The sequence below is a fragment of the Dipodomys merriami genome, unplaced genomic scaffold, assembly GCF_024711535.1.
Source record: "Dipodomys merriami isolate MVZ:Mamm:240054 unplaced genomic scaffold, mDipMer1.0.p SCAF_433, whole genome shotgun sequence".
Classification (NCBI taxonomy): Eukaryota; Metazoa; Chordata; class Mammalia; order Rodentia; family Heteromyidae; genus Dipodomys; species Dipodomys merriami.
This window is the reverse complement of record NW_027205971.1, coordinates 437,835-454,619: the sequence shown is the minus strand read 5'-3', so window position 1 is coordinate 454,619 and position 16,785 is coordinate 437,835. Positions and strand designations below refer to the sequence as shown.

The 16,785-nt window shown below is 44.2% G+C and overlaps 1 protein-coding gene across 2 annotated transcripts in view; it reads left to right on the top strand.

Annotated features, from left to right (window-relative positions):
* The window catches only part of LOC138807781 (serine/threonine-protein kinase TAO3), a 134,958-nt gene that overhangs the window by 106,987 nt on the left and 11,186 nt on the right, over positions 1–16,785 (top strand). For both annotated transcript variants that reach the window (XM_069993542.1, XM_069993543.1), the window contains exons 15-18: positions 2,297–2,533; positions 4,518–4,646; positions 7,779–7,982; positions 15,775–16,014. In XM_069993542.1, coding sequence (XP_069849643.1) covers positions 2,297–2,533; positions 4,518–4,646; positions 7,779–7,982; positions 15,775–16,014 — 810 coding nt within the window. The remainder of the gene's footprint in view (positions 1–2,296; positions 2,534–4,517; positions 4,647–7,778; positions 7,983–15,774; positions 16,015–16,785) is intronic.

Genomic DNA, 16,785 nt, shown 5'->3' with positions numbered 1-16,785 from the left:
GGCCTGGGCGCTGTCCCTCAGCTCTTCAGCTCAAAGCTAGCGCTCTACCACTTGAGCCACAGCGCCACTTCCGGCTTTTTTTCTGCTTATGTGGTGCTGAGGAATCGAACCTAGGGCCTCATGCATGCGAGGCAAGCACTCTACCACTGAGCCAACTTCCCAGCCCATGATTGTTCATTTTCTTAAGTATTAGATAGTTCTTTAGTGATGCTATTCTTTTACACTCTTAAAGTATTTTCTGCTCTTCTTCTTCATACTTTCAAGAGTGTTATCCTTCAGAAAAGAGAGATGGATATGAAATCTACAGTTTATTTCAGCTGGAAGAATTTCAAAGTTCGGCTAATGTTTAATGGCATACTGCTATTATGCTACCTGGTTACAGAGCTGCCCTCTCTTGGCAGACAGGACTCTGTCTAGTGTTCAGAGACACCTTCCAAAGAGAGCAGAGAAACAACCTGTTCTTTGTATTAAACATACCTTGACCCATAAACTGAAAGTAGCAGCATGAACATTTCCAGTAAAACTTGTTTAGGGGTGAGGTTAGGGAAAAGTGCCCCGTGAACCAGTGCGGGTGCACAAATCACATAGAGAAGAACAAAGCTAAAATTATAGTCCTGGAATTAAGTGTATTTTCCTAAACCAGATAGGAAGATTGAAAAGGAAAGGAGAGGTGAATAGATCCAGAAGGTAAAGGGGGGGTGGGGTGATCAATGGAAGGAGTAGAAAATCATGAGAGGTTCAAAGGAAGAGACAAAAGGCACCAGGATTTCAAGATTTCCTTTGCACTCTTCAGCTGGTTGGACATTTACTTGAGAGTGAATTCAGGAAAAGTAGCCATCCAAAAATGATAGAAATGCCTTATCCTTTCGGGGAAGAAAATGAAAATAATTTTGTTAACATTTCTTTTTGTGGGTAAAAAGAGGGAGAGAGAGATGTTTTCAGAGAGGGTCTCTCTCTGGGTATGGTGACTCACACCTGTAATCCCAGCTACTCAGGAGGCAGAGATTGGGAGGACTTAGGTTCAAGGATAGCCTAGGGAAAATGTTAAATAAGAGTCCCATCTCAGCAAAAAAGCCATAGAGGGTGATTTGTGTCTGCAATCCTAGCTATGCATGAGACATAGGTAGGAGGACTGTGATCTGAGGCCAGCCCTAGGTAAAATCTGAGACACGATCTGAAAATTAGGCTGATAAAAAAGGGTGAGGGTTGTGACTAAAGTAGTAGAGTGTCTACCTGGAAAACGTGAAGCTCAAAGTATAAACTCCAGTACTGCCAGAATATAACATTTCAAAAGGTGTCTGTATGTATCTACTTGTCTGTCTGTCTCTTTCTCCTTCTCTCCTATCATAAGAATAGGGAATAAATCACACTCAAACTATTTTAAAAGAATCTTCAAGGTCCCTATGACTATTAGAGGCATGATCTTTTTATATATATATATATATAAAAAGGTGTCTCATCTGGAGAGATTTTGCCAGTATCACAGCAGACACCAGAAGACACTTGATGGTCATGATAGTGACAGCTTCCAGAGGAGCTGGCAACAGGTGAGGGAGGAATGTTACTGTTGGGAGCAGGGCTATTTAGATCAAACTGTCATTTGAAGGTCAAATTGTCATCGAGGTCCATTGCAATATATTGGGCACATCACTTCCTGGGTATGGACTGAGCACCATGAAGGAAAAGGGAACCAAGAGGCTTCTTGGTAGGCAGAGTCCAAAGGATGCTAGTGGCATGTGGTATACAGGTAACGCCATTGTCATCAGGGGTGCACATAACCCTGTTGTGGTGGAAATATCCTGGATCCCAAGGCTCCCCCCTTATCAGTCATGTAACCTGGATCGTGTGTCTGTATGTGTCTGAGTGTACATGCGTGCATGCGTGCTTTGGCTAAATAAATAAACTACCTCCCTCGTGTCTCAAGTTTACTTTCTTTTTTTCTTTTAATATATATATATTTTTTTTTTATTGTAAAGATACTGTACAGAGGGGTTACAGTTACACGAGTAAGGTAATGAGTACATTTCCCATCGAGCATTGTTACCTCCTCCTTTGTTTCAAGTTTATTTTCAATGGAGCAGTAACACCTACCTGTGAGAGTGTCAAATGAAAGAGAGAATGGGGTGGCTTTGAGGAGAGAGTAAGAACAGAAAGAGCCCAGCCTGGTGTCCCTACAAGGGAGCAGTGGGTAGACAGGAAATGCCTAGTGACAATGATAAATTCTGGGGTGTGGCTTCACCCAAAAGTTGGTCTCTGGTGACCCAATGACCTGAGTGCTATTCCCAACCCATGGCAGGTTACACGGCAGATCCATGAGCATGAGCAGGAGAACGAGTTACGGGAACAGATGTCAGGTTATAAGCGGATGCGGCGCCAGCACCAGAAGCAGCTGATCGCCCTGGAGAACAAGCTGAAGGCTGAGATGGACGAGCACCGCCTCAAACTCCAGAAGGAGGTGGAGACGCATGCCAACAACTCGTCCATCGAGCTGGAGAAGCTGGCCAAGAAGCAAGTGGCTATCATAGAAAAGGAGGTCAGTATGCGCAAGTGCACTGCGTCAGTAGCCACAGCCAAGCCAGCCTGGCCACGGTCAGTGGTAGTTCCTGATTGGGACAGGAATGGGCTTCCTACAGGTGAGAGACAGGTGTTATTGCTGAGTGGTAAAAAGGTAAAGCCTTTTTTAAATATATTCTGAACATCACTCCCTTCATGGTGTTCTGGGTACCAGTGAAGGAAACAGGAGGCTCCTTTCTTCTGAGAAACAAAAAGGTCTAGTCTTCTTCCTACCATGCCCATAGTTTGTCCTTTTAGTGAGATGGTCCCTGCCTGTGGCTGATACACTAAGATTGGTCACCTTCCCAATATACCAAAGGATTAATCCAACCATGATTTGTGATGTCTAGGAAGTAGCTCTCTTCCTTCTCCACATTCTAAACTAACTTAGTTTTTAGTTTATTACCTTAGTTGGTGCTAAGAGTCAGGGCCTCATACATATTAAACATGCACTCCATTTCTTGACTACAGTCTGAGCCCTGGAAATTTAATTTTTAAAACAGACTAAGACAAGCCAGGTGCCAGCTCACACCTGTAGTCCCAGCTACTCAGGAGGTGAGATACAAAGAATCAAGGTTCCGAGACAACATAGACAGAAAAGTCTATGATGAACCTCCCATTTCCAAACCAGCAAAAAGTATGGATGGAGACATGGTTCAAGTGGTACAGTACCAGCTGAACAAGTGTGAGGCCCTGAGTTCAAAACTTAGTATCAGGAGAAAAAAAAGAATAACTTGAAATATCATTGTCACAACTGGTACATGTCCAATGTTAAAGACAATTTAGTCACACTAATCACAACTCAACAGACTTACCCAGCCACAAGTTCTTATAAAGTCACCTTCCCTGTCGTCCCATGACACTGACCAAGTGTGGAAAAGCAGAAGTGCATGCTGCTCTCTGGGAGTGGAATGAGTAGAGCCATGGCACCAGGGTGTCTTGGGAACTAAGCTGTCTTTCTCCACCTGGAAGGAAACATCAGCTCAATAAAATATGTTTTATGGGCTGGGAAGGTGGCTCAGTGGTAGAGCGCTTGCCTTGCATGCATGAGGCCCTGGGTTCGATTCCTCAGCACCACATAAGCAAAAAGAAAAAAGCCGGAAGTGGCGCTGTGGCTCAAGTGGTAGAGCACTAGCCTTGAGCTGAAGAGCTGAGGGACAGCGCCCAGGCCCAGAGTTCTGGCCCCACAACCGGACCCCCCCCCCCAAAAAAATATATATATATGTTTTGTTTGTTGTGCTTAATAATATATGTTTGTAGTCCACCTTCCTAATTTTTTTCCATAATTGGGAATGACATTCCTTTTTTGGGAGGGGGTAGTGCTCTACCACTTGAGCCACAGTGCTACTTTTGGCTTTTTCTGCTTATATGGTGATAAGGAATCAAACCCAGGGCCTCATGCATGCTAAGGCAAGAACTCTACCACTGAGCCACCTTCCTAGCCCCAGAATGGCTTTTTTTTTTCTTTTTTTCTTTTTTTCTTTTTTTTTTTGTTGGTCATGGGGCTTGAACTCTGGGCCTGGGCGCTGTCCCTGCGCTCTTCAGCTCAAGGCTAGTACCCTACCACTTGAGCCACAGCACCACTTCTGGTTTTCTAGTGGTTTATTGAAGGTAAGAGTCTCACAGACTTTTCCTGCCCGGGCTGGCTTTGAACCGTGATCCTCAGATCTCAGCCTCCTGAGTATTAAGACATACAAGAGCCAGACAAGAGATGTCTTTCAGGAAGTGGCGCTGTAGCTCAAGTGGTAGAGCGCTCGCCTTGAGCTGAAGAGCTGAGGGACAGCGCCCAGGCCCAGAGTTCAAGCCCCACGACCGACAAAAAAAAAAAAAGAGATGTCTTTCTTATTACTGTTATTTGTTGAAAAGCTGGCATGGCTCAACACTTGGGGACTGTGGCCCTTCACTCAAGACCGTGCATATGGGGTGGAACCAGATTCACTCCGTCATGTCTGTTGTCTCTCCAGGCGAAGGTAGCTGCAGCAGATGAGAAGAAGTTCCAGCAACAGATCTTGGCCCAGCAGAAGAAAGACTTGACAACTTTCTTAGAAAGTCAGAAGAAGCAGTATAAGATTTGCAAGGAAAAAATAAAAGAGGTAAGGGTACCAGCGTGGGGGGGTGTGGCTCTAGGTTGTCACTAGAGTGGTGGAGACTGAGAAATGCCTCACCTTACTTCAGGATGAAAATTCCAATCCAGCACTTCTCAGCTTCCCATTAAATCACCAGAAATGTTTATGAAAGCAAACTGCCAAGCCAGCCCTCTAACCCACGCAGAGGTCACGCATCTCTAACAAGTTCCCATGTAATGTCTGCTTCTATTATTCCAGGAGCCACTTTTAAAGACTCACACACTCTTCCTACTTCCAGCTTATTCTCTACACTTCAGCCAGAGAGTCAGGGAAAAAAAATTTTCTGGAATACTAGGATTTTAACTCAGGTCCTTTCGCTCACTAACAGTGCTCTTTTCCACTTGAGCCACTTACCTTCAGCCTTTTTTGCTTTAGTTGCTTTTTTGGTTGGGTCTGGAGTTTCTGCCTGGTCTGCTCTTGAACCAAGACACTCCTATCTATACCTCCTGCATAACTGGGATCACAGGAGTGTATTATCATACTAGATCCTGGCTGAGATGAGGTCTTGCTAACTTTTTGCTTGAGCTGACCTCCACAATCCTTCCAAATCTCAGGCCCCTGGGTAGCTTTGATTATACACGTGTGCCATCTTGGCTGGCCCAGAGTAATCTTTTCAAACCATAAATCTAGTTATTTTACTCCATTGTTTTCAGATCCAGTAGCTTCCACTTGCTCTTAGAGCAGCTCAAAATGTCAGAAATCTGACATGACCTACAATCAGCCTACCCTTCCTCTGGCATGTCACACCAGTGCTTCCCTTACTCTTAGTTCTTGCTCTTGGCTATTCCAGCCACAGTGGTTACCTTTCAGTTTCTCAGATGTACCAAGTCCCCCCCTGCACATACAACCACTTCCACCAGGATGCCCTCCCTGCCCTCAAGCCCTTCTCAGTTCCACTCAGTTAGCACCTCCTCCTCCTCCTTGTAGGACTAAGCATGGATTACAAGGACTTTGACTCAATATGACTCCCCCAAGAGAGCTCTCCTAAATGTATCAAGCAGGACAGGTGTCTCTGGTTTCATAACAGTGTTTTTATTTTTTGGATGATGGTTTGAGCTACTGACTATCAGCTGCTAAGCATTGTAAGAGCTGAGACCATGACTGGTTTGGCTCCTGACTGTATCCCTGTGTGCAGTGCATGTAAATATGGTACTGGAATGTCTGGTTGAAGACCATTGGAGGACTTCAAGAGTTTCCTTGAGGAAGTACCATTTCATCTGAACGCTCAGATTCCTTCAGGTCTCCTTTCCTAGCACTTACAGGAGAATTGGGTGCAGTTCTGTGGACTTTTCTTCTTAGAAGACTCAGGAGTTCTTATTGTAGACTTACTAAGTGTATTAAGGTTTAATAAGGTTCAATAGTGCCACTGCCTTAGTAAATGAAATATGGAGCTCATATTCTGATTTGTAAGTTAACACTACAGGATTCCTCTTCAATTAATTAGGGAGTGAGAGCAAGTGGGTTGGGGTAGCCTTGGGCCCAGGGAGCTCTTGCCTACCCAGGTAAGCCACTGTAATTGCTAGGCTGGACATACAATTGCGGTTGATTCACACTGGCTGAATGGGCAGTCTCTGATGCTGTAAGGTCCAGGAAACTAGAGAGTGGAGAGGAATAGTTCCGTGTTTTTTCTTAGTGATTGACTTGAGGCAAATTCTTATAGTATTGCCAGAGGATGCTGTTGGATGACAGAAATCAAATTGATTTTTCAATAAGAAATGTCATTTTTCTTAGCTCTTCTTACCTTCTTATTTCTATACAACATACTGTATGAATGTGGCATCCATTTTGAGCTTTTGTAACACTAGGATAATAGGGTTATGTGAAATATTTAGGAAGTATTTAGAATCTACCTTTAGAAGATTCTCCCAGTGAACAGCATTCTAGAGTTCCCACTCAGGCCAGGCATAGGTGGCTCATACCTCTAATCCTAGCCACATGGGAGGCTGAGATTGGTACCAGGGAAGAAAAGTTCTGGAGACTTCTCAATTTATATCTGCACACAATGGCACATGCCTGTCAGCCCACATTACATGGGAGGCTGAGCCTAGAAGGATTGTGCTGCCTGGCCAGCCCAAGCAGAAAAGTCCCTGAGACTCTACTGAAGGGAAGCTGGGTGTGGTGGCACCTGCCTCTCATCCCAGAAACAATGAGAAGTCTAAAAGTAGACATATCAAGTCAAAGAAGCATACCCAGATGGGAAGTGAGATCCCTTCCTAAAAGCAACCAGTGAAAAATGAACTGGTGCGATGACTTAGCAGGATGATGTGGACCTAGCAAGCATGAGGCCCTGAGTTCAAATCCCAATGCCACCAAGTTTTTTTGTTTTTCAAAGAGTTCTCACTTAGTCCTCAGGCTCCTTTTGGTTTTCCAGATTCTGATTGATATATGTAAGAGACCACAGGCTTTCACTTCCAATTCTTTCAAGATACTCTGAGAAAAAGCAAGATGAAAGCCAATTTGAGAAATCTCAGAGCTTTCTGTGCAACACTGCTATATCTCCTCATAAAGTAAAACTTGATTTGGCATAAATATTTACACATAGAATTCCAAGAATGATCAAAGTCTCCCTATCTCAGCTGTTGAGAGAACACAGGGATATGGACGAAACAAAATGGCACATGTCCAGAAATCACTGATTCTTGATTTCAGAATACATTTTTATGGTCCTATAAGTCTAGACTTGCAAGCTAGGTGACTAATGTTGAAGCTGAGGTCAAGGCCTGAGCAGAGGAGTCACCTGACTTCTTCCTATGATCCCAACCTTCCTTGTGCTGGAAACATTTCCTGGATGGCCTGAAGGCTTCCTTCAAGACCTCATGGAACATGACAGGAGAGAATTTACACATAAGGACTTCCTGGAAGGGCAGAGATAATTGAAATATCATGTGATGTCACGTGGTAAAACCTTAAGTAATATGGATGTCATCCATTAGGAGATTTCAACTGTGCAAGTAGTTAACCAAATGTAGACCAAGCTAGTTGGTAGAACACAGAAGAGTAAGCCCAACCCATTTTCTATAAAGGTTATCTTCTTCCTTTCACTGTAGATTTATATTCTACCTCCTCTGATCACTGCTTGGGTTTGTTGTTTTTTCCAAGGAAATGAATGAGGACCATAGCACACCCAAGAAAGAAAAGCAAGAACGGATCTCCAAGCATAAAGAGAACCTGCAGCACACACAGGCTGAAGAGGAAGCCCACCTTCTCACCCAGCAGAGACTGTACTATGACAAACACTGTCGTTTCTTCAAGCGGAAAATTATGATCAAGCGGCATGAGGTGGAGCAGCAGAACATTCGGGAGGTATGTTCAGTTCTAAGTCACTGTCTCTAGCTCAGGAGACATTGAGCTATGGGAGGGTCATGACCTTGTCTGTATGCCGTATTTCTTCATCCTTAGTCTTTAGCACAATGCCTGGCACACAATAGGTACACAAAACATATCAGATACCTAATTTACTATTGGTAAGAGAAAACTTAATTGCAGAACAGAACATCAGCTTTTTCTAAAGACATCAAAGAATTTTAATGAACATCTATTATCTCTCCACTGCATATGACATAGTGAAGAATCAAAAGGGGTAGAATAGAGGGCTTTACTCTGTGTCTGCTGGTTGAGGACTTGGAGTTTTGTATGGTGTTCAAAATCATTTCAAATTAAGTTCATTCAACCAGTTATCTGGCATTCACAGAGGTAGATGCCAAAGCCATGGTGCCTTTTATTCTCTGCCTCCAAGAGGCCCTGATTCAGGAGGGGAAATGTGTAGCAGGTTAGTTATAACCCAGTGTTCTGGGTTTAGTAATGGACATATAAACCATCACATGCATATAGTCATGGCAACATTTGGAGGACTCAGGGCTGAGTCCAAGGTTGCCAGAGTTCTGGGTATCTGGAAAAGAGCTAGAAGTACCTCCAGGAGTAGCATTCAAGGCCTTGTTTAAAGGAAGGCATTTAGGTTGTAGCTCAAAGGCAGCCACAGCCCTCTGAAGCTTTTAATCAGGAGAGACCTGATGAGATCTGGCTGTGCTTGGAAAAGTTAGTATACCAGTATGAGCCCATGCTGGAAGGGTAAGAAGCAGGAGGCCTGCCGGAATGCTCTTCCTGTCAACACAAAGGTATTATCATATGCCATGTGCCTGCTAGACTGCTACGCTACTGCTTGAACCATTCCTCCAGCCCTTTTTGCTTTAATTTTTTTTGTTTGTTTAGTATTTTTCTTTTTTAGTGCCAGTCCCGGGGCTTGATCTCAGGACCTGGGCACTGTCTTTGAGCTTTTTTTTGCTCAAGGACTGACACTGTACCACTTGAGCCACAGCTTCACTTCCTGTGGTTGAGTCTCACAAGACTTTCCTGTGCAAGCTAGCTTCAAAGTGAGCCTCCTGAGTAGCTAGGATTATAGGCTAGGATTACAGGCATGAACCACCTGTGCCTGGCTTTAGGTTATCCATTCTTTTGATAGGGTCTCTCATTTTTGCTCAGGGCCGCTTACAGCCTCCTACAGAGCTGGGAGCACAGGTGTGAGCCACCATATCTGGCATCTCACTAACTTGTCAAGGCTGGACATGAACCTCAGTCCTCCTGATCTCTGCCCCCTGTGTAGCTAGCATAACAGGCATAGCCACCAGGCCTGGTCTTGAAGTAATATTTCTGAGGCAAAATCCTTAGTAACGCTGACTAGATACATGGAGGAATTTTAAAAGGAGTCAAAAATTACTTCTACTCAGGAGGCTGAGCCAGGAAGATTATAAGTTCAAGGACAGACTGATTTTTTTTTTTTTTTCTGACATGAGGTCTCATTAGGTAGTGCAGGCTGACCTGGAACTTCTCAGTTCTCCTGCCTCAGCTTCCTGAGTGCTTGGATCACAGGAGTAAACCACATACATAGCTCAGAGAACCATATTCAGATAGGAAGATATAAAATTTCTAGGCAACCCACGGAATTCTAGGCCAGACTTATGTGTTATCTCATCTTGGAGAAAGGAAAAACAAACCAGACTATGATGGTTCATGCCTGTAATCTAGCTATTCTAGATGATTGTTGTTCCCCAAAGTGATGGTAATTTCATGTGTAACTCCTTACATGCTAGGTTTTAACCAGCTTAGCTAAGCCAACTCTATAGGAATGTTTTTCTTGAGTGCAGAATAAGAGAAACTTTCATGAAAATGTACAGTTTTTCTACTTACAAAAATAATTTTTAGCCGGGCGCTGGTGGCTCACGCCTGTAATCCTAGCTACTCAGGAGGCTGAGATCTGAGGATCGCGGTTCAAAGCCAGCCCGGGCAAGAAAGACCGTGAGACTCCTATCTCCAATAAATCACCAGAAAACCGGAAGTGGCGCTGTAGCTCAAGTGGTAGAGCGCTCGCCTTGAGCTGAAGAGCTGAGGGACAGCGCCCAGGCCCAGAGTTCAAGACCCACAACCGACAAAAAAAAAAAAAAAATTTAGGCTGGGCGCTGGTGGCTCATACCTGTAATCCTAGCATTTCAGGAGGCTGAGATCTGATGATCACAGTTCAAAGTCAGCCTGGGAAGGAAAGACCGTGAGGAGCTGAGGGACAGCACCCAGGCCCAAAGTTCAAGCCCCATGACCGACAAAATAATAATAATAATAATTATTATTATTATTATTATTTTTAGCCAGGTGCTGGTGGCTCACACCTGTAATCCTAACTACTCAGGAGGCTGAGATCTGTGGATTGTGGTTCAAAGCCAGCCCAGGCAGGAAAGTCCGTGAGACTCTGATCTCCAGTAAACCACCAGAAAACTGGAAGTGGTGCTGTGGTTCAAGTGGTAGAGCACTAGCCTTGAGCTGAAAAGCTGAGGGACAGCGCCCAGGCCCAGAGTTCAAGCCCCACGACCAACAAAAATAAAATTAAAAAATAATTTTTAAAAGAACTTTGAAAAGAGACAAATACAGAAAAGTAGAAAACATACTAATATTTTCAATAGCTTTATTGAGATATTGTTGATATTATAAAAATCATACATATTTAAGGTAGAAATTTTAATGCTTTCATGTATGTATATAATGTAAAATGTTCCCTATATTCAAACTAATTAAACTCTACATTGTTGCTACATGTAAGTACATGTGCATGTGTTAGGAAGATTTAATTTAAAATTCATCCTCTTAGCAAACTGCAAGTGTTATTAACTACTGTCATAAGGTTATACATTATATCTCAAGATTATCTTGTATAAGGGAAATTCTGTACTATTTGACCAACATCTCCTCATTTCCTTTTCCTGATCATTTCATTCCACCCAGCCTCATCTGTACAGCTTATAACTTTTTCAAAATGAGATTTCTTTTATATCAGTGGGGTTACTGGATTTGCAAGCATTAGAAACAAAACTCAGGCTGACTTAAACATGGAAAAGAATTTACCACAAGACCATGGGGCAGGTGACAGAGCTGAAGACCAGAGCCAGAAGAGATGGAGAGCCATCCCAGAAAAGCACCTGCTGAGACAAGGGCAAGGGCAAGAACAGACACACGCTCCCCAGGGCATTGTGTGTGAATGTGTCTCCAACACTACTCATCTCTGTAGCATTTCTGTACAAGATTCAGAATCCTGGGAGACAGAGTTGATTGAGTAACATGGAGCCAAAAGTAGAGGATAAACAGAAGGGAAGGTGGATGCTGAGCCTGACAGAGTGCAGACCTCCACCACATGGTCTTGTTTCTTTACTCCATTCACTATGCAGGACAGACAACACCCCCCCACACACACTGATCTTACAACCTCAGAGTGTTTTGTGTAATCACGTGTTTAATGAGGCACTTTGTGCTGGGCATTTTGTTGACATGTTACAGTATCACCAACGTTGCCACAGAGAACATCTCTGAATGTAAGTATTTTTAGAGGCTGTGGGTGAGCTCTTGCCTAGCATGCACGAGGCTCCATCCCCAGCACCACAGAATTAAATCAGTAATAAAATAAATCATACATGAGTATTTGTGCAGCATGTCTCTGCAGTGAAATTTCTAGGCCAAAGAGTTGTGTGAAAACTACCTGGTTTTCCAAAGTTTTAAATATCACCAGGGCTATCAGGGTATCTTAGAAGTCAAGCACTTGCCTGGCATTTACAGGGCTATGGGTTCAAATCCCAGCACTGCAATTTGTCCCCTAAGAGGGTTTTGACATCCTCCAAGATGCTTCTTTTCCCATATCTGCCCCTAAATTCTGTAGCAGCAGTCCCTTTAGCTCATGAAAACATGTAAAGGGTCACCATAGATTGGGAAGGAGCTGTGGGAGGGGGTGGGGAATCAGCCTTTCTCACTACCACACACACATAGTCCCACCCTTAGCTCAGTCACTGAGATGAAGAAGAAAACCTAGACAGCATTAACTATCACAGGATGACAGCAGCTCCCCTAGAAGCTGAGCCTGTAATCCCAGCTGTGTTGGAGGCCAGTTTAGGAAACCTAGCAAGACCCTCTCTGAGTCTCATGGTGCTGGGAATTCCAGCACCATAAAAAGGAAAATAGCTGAATTCTAGTTTTTGCTCAGCTGCAAGTAAAGATACCAAGGCTACATGTGGTGGCTCATGCCTGACCAGCTACAGAGGAGGCAGAGATTGGACAAACTCAGACCCCTCCCCCTCCCTCTAAAAAAAAATTTCAATAAAGATGCCTATCCATAATCCCTGTTATGTCAGTAGTGGACATAGGAAGATTTTGGTCTGGCATAAGGCCAGTCCTGAGTAAAACTAAAGCAAAAGTATCTGAAAAAAAAAAAAAGCTAGGCACTGATGGCTCATGACTGTAATCCTAGCACTCAGGAAGCTGAGATCTGAGGATCACAGTAGGAAGTCATTCCAGGCAGAAAAGTACCTGTGAGACTCTGATCTCCAATTAACCACTCAAAAACTGGAAGTCGCACCATGGCTCAAAGTGGTAGAGCACTAGCCTTGAGCAAAAGACCTCAGGGACAGTGCCCAGGCCCTGAGTTCAAGCCCCACAACCAACAAAAAATAAGGAAATAAAGCAAAAAGGGCTAGAGGCATGATTGAAGTGGTAGAGCATCTGCCTAGAAAGTATGAGGCCCTGAATTCAAACCCCAGCTGCCCAATAAATCAATGAAGCCAATATCCTTTGTACTAGAACCGAAAATACATTGAACAACTGCAGGAAGAAAAGGTAGGGAATGCACACCAAAGCCACATCTTATCCAGGAAGTAGACTCACAGGATGTGTGGTAGTGCCTGTCTCCGGACCATTTTGTGTGAAAAGCTCATAAGCTTCAGCCCCAAGCTCACACTCACCTGCAGAGATATCACAGTGGGGTAGGGGCTGAAGGAAAGGGAACAGCCCATCCCAGCCTATCATCCCGCACAACAGACAGGCCTTAGTGTGTTGCTGAGCTGGATCTCCATTTTCTTTCATTTCTGCCCAGCTCTGTTTGAGGACTGTCCAAGCTAAAGGCACACTTGGCTCTTGTATATATAGATTATGTCATCTGTACAGATAACCCAGCCATTGCATCTCATGTAGCTAGAGCAGAGGAATTCTTCAACATTTTTTTTTCTCACACTAAAAAAAAGTTTAAGCAGGAAAATATCAGAATATCTTTTCATTGAAAACTTTTAACCCAAGTTTTAGCTTTGTTCCTGTTTTATGGAAGTCATATGACCTTACCATAGTCCCTTGATTCCCAAATGCCTTCTCCCTACGTGTAAAAAATCTCTTCAAGATTTCCACCTCACAGAGCTGCCACTAGTATTGCATGAGATATGTGAAATACATTTTTTTTTAGATGAGAGCCAGGTATGGTGTATAACACCTGTAGTTTCAGCTACTCTAAAGACTGAGGTAGGAGAATCTCTTGGGCCCAGAAATTTGAAACCAGCCTGGGTAACAGAGATCCGGGTCTCAAGAAAATGCAGTTGAGCCGGGCGCTGGTGGTTTATGCCTGTAATCCTAGCTACTTAGGAGGCTGAGATTATGAGATAGGCACAGTACTGGACTCCTAATAAGGCGAATAATATTTTTCCCATGGTTTAAAATAGTTTAGGCAGCCTAATCATCTTACAGCTCAGCAACTCAGATATACAACTGGAGATAAAGGAAACAACCTACAGATTGTAACAGAAAAACCATTTTAGTGTCACATTTCTCTCTCCCTGGATAACTAATAATAACCACATTGAAGATACTGTATTCTAGATATTCATTTCCAAATACAGGAAAATAAGAACATATGAATATATTCCAAAGTATGTTCTTGTTACCTTTCATTTACCTTCCCCACATGTTCATTACTGAAGTAACAAATCTGTAGAAAAGGAAGTACCCAAAGCCCAGGTTAAGAGTAGGGGAGAAGCTGATAGTAACAGACACCCCTGAGCCTTTGTCTGAGAGTCCTCAAACTTTACCCCATGTAGAAGAAGCTGGTGAGTTCGTTGTGAATGTCTTCTGACCTGGCCATTCTGATTCAGATGTTCATTTGTATCCTGCATCATTCCATTAAACATGATTAAAGCCCTTGCGTCCCTAAAGGGGTTCATGATGTCTTGTATCCTCTTTCCCCCAATGAGTTTCAGGGCTCTAGGCAACCTGGACTCAGCTTGGACCTATCAGCTTAGGAGAGTGGGGGTGGAGGAATGCCCACTCCACTGTCAGGTGTAATGCTACCAGGGTCCGGGAGCAGGTTCCTTCCTTATTCACTTTCCTTGACTTACTTTCTTTTTCGCTTTCTTTCTTTTTTCTTTCTCCTTTTTCTTTCTTTCTTTCTTTCTTTTCTTTCTTCCTTTCTTTCTTTCTTTCTTTCTTTCTTTCTTCTTTCTTTCTTCCTTCCTTCCTTTCTTTTCTTTCTTTCTTGCCTGCCATGGGGCTTAAACTCAGGGCCTGGGTTCTATCCCTGAGTTTTTGGGTTCAAAGCCACAGCTCCACCTCTGACTTTTTGGTGATTAATTGGAGATAAGAGTAGAGCCTGGCCAGGCGCTGGTGGCTCACGCCTGTAATCCTAGCTACTCAGGAGGCTGAGATCTGAGGATCTCGGTTCAAAGCCAGCCCGGGCAGGAGAGATCGTGAGACTCCTATCTCCAATAAACCACCAGAAAACCGGAAGTGGTGCTGTGGCTCAAGTGGTAGAGCGCTCGCCTTGAGCTGAAGAGTTGAGGGACAGCGCCCAGGCCCAGAGTTCAAGCCCCACGACCGACAAAAAAAAAAGAGTAGAGCCTGGCTGACTTCAAACCTCGAACCTCAGATCTCAGCCTCTGAGTAGCTAGGATTACAGGTGCCCAGCTTCCTTGGCTCTCTTGGTTCTGGGCTTGGAGAGCAGAAGTTGGCTAGAAGGGCTTACTTCCCTTTGGTGCCATCTAGGGGCCAGTTGCTGATCTCTTACGGAAGAAAGATGGTGGACCAGGTGAAAAGGAGAATAAAACTGGTTGGGGGGGGGGAGGGGTCAGGAGATGGGGGAAGCTCTAGAGTACTATCTTTTATCCCTTGAAACAAATCCAAATCGTGTTTAGACATTCCTGCAGTAGCACATGAGATCTTAGCACCTCCCACCTTGCTGTCTTGCCTTCTAAATCTGCTTATTAAATTATTTATTTTAATCAATATTCTTTTACTTGGGTGTTCATTGTAGTTTATTTGAGCTGGATCAAGCCAAAATCGGGGAATCTACCATAGAAATGTAGCAATACGTCATTTGATGGTTGTCTGGTGCAATCACCTGGAGGACTGTCTAAAACTGACCCCAAGGTCCTGTCCCAGACAATTACTATGTTGTGGGATATAAGCTTCTTACATCTGAATGGCTTATTCACGTGACTTTAATGGCAAGCATGGGGGAGAGATACCAGTTAAATTGAAGAAATTTTTTTTAGACCCAAGCACAGCACAGCACCTAACACAGGGTCACAGCAGATCTGTGCGGGGGGTGCCAAGGAGGGGGGTATCAGCATCCCATTTTACAGACCACACAGTTGTGACTGCTTGTAAGCAGTGGGCCTAAAGCTCCAGGGATGGATGGTTAATCAAGTCTCTGTCATGCTTTGATGGAGAGAGAGCCACCCATCCATGAGCAGTATGTTCCTCCCAGTTCCCCCTCATTCATCTCTACTTTCCTCTTTTGTTCCTGATACAGGAACTCAACAAGAAGAGGACACAAAAGGAGATGGAGCACGCCATGCTGATCCGGCATGACGAGTCTACCCGGGAGCTGGAGTACCGGCAGCTGCACACACTACAGAAGCTCCGCATGGATCTGATCCGTTTGCAGCACCAGACTGAACTGGAGAACCAGCTGGAGTACAATAAGAGGCGAGAGAGGGAACTGCACAGGAAGCATGTCATGGAACTTCGGCAGCAGCCAAAAAACTTAAAGGTGAGAAGAGAGTTCACAGAAGCACATCGTACTTGTGACATCCAGAACGGAGTGGGGCCAGACCAGATGTGGTTATCACTGAACCTGGAGATTGTCAGCCAGCTGCTCAGAATCGTGTATTTCCCACGGCCCTGGGTCTCTGGTTGCAAAGCCCAAGGGTCTATGTTCCACAAGCCCCGGAACACTGCCATGTGAGATCTCCGTTTCCCTTTTATTCCATTAGTCATTTCTCTGAGCCTTTCAGGACAGGCCCTCTTTCAAAGTGGATGAGTAGGTTGGACACAGTGGCTCAAGCCTATAATCCTAGATCATTTGGAAGAAGAGATTGAGGAGCAAAGTTCAAGGCCAACCCAGGCCAAAACATAAAAATTCACAAGACCCATCTCCAAGTTCCACAAGTCGCATAGCTGGATGCTGTGGCACACACGCCTATTATCCTGGCTAAGGGGGATGCACAATGGCTGGATGTGGTAGCCTACCCTGTCATCCCCAGCAACATTGGGAAGCAAAAGTAGGAGGATCACAGTCCAGCCTGGGCAGGGCATAAATCAAGACCCTACCTTGGGAATCAATCAATAAATAAATAAATAGGCTGGGGGCATAGCTTAAGAAATAGAGTACCTGCCTAACAAGCTTAAGAAATAGAGTACCTGCCTAACCTCAATACTAGATAAAGGGGGAGGAGCAGTATGAGTCTCGGGTTCCAGTACAGGGAAATGAGGTAGCTGACTTGAGTGCCATATGCTGGAACTTGGAAGAAATGAGTGTGGT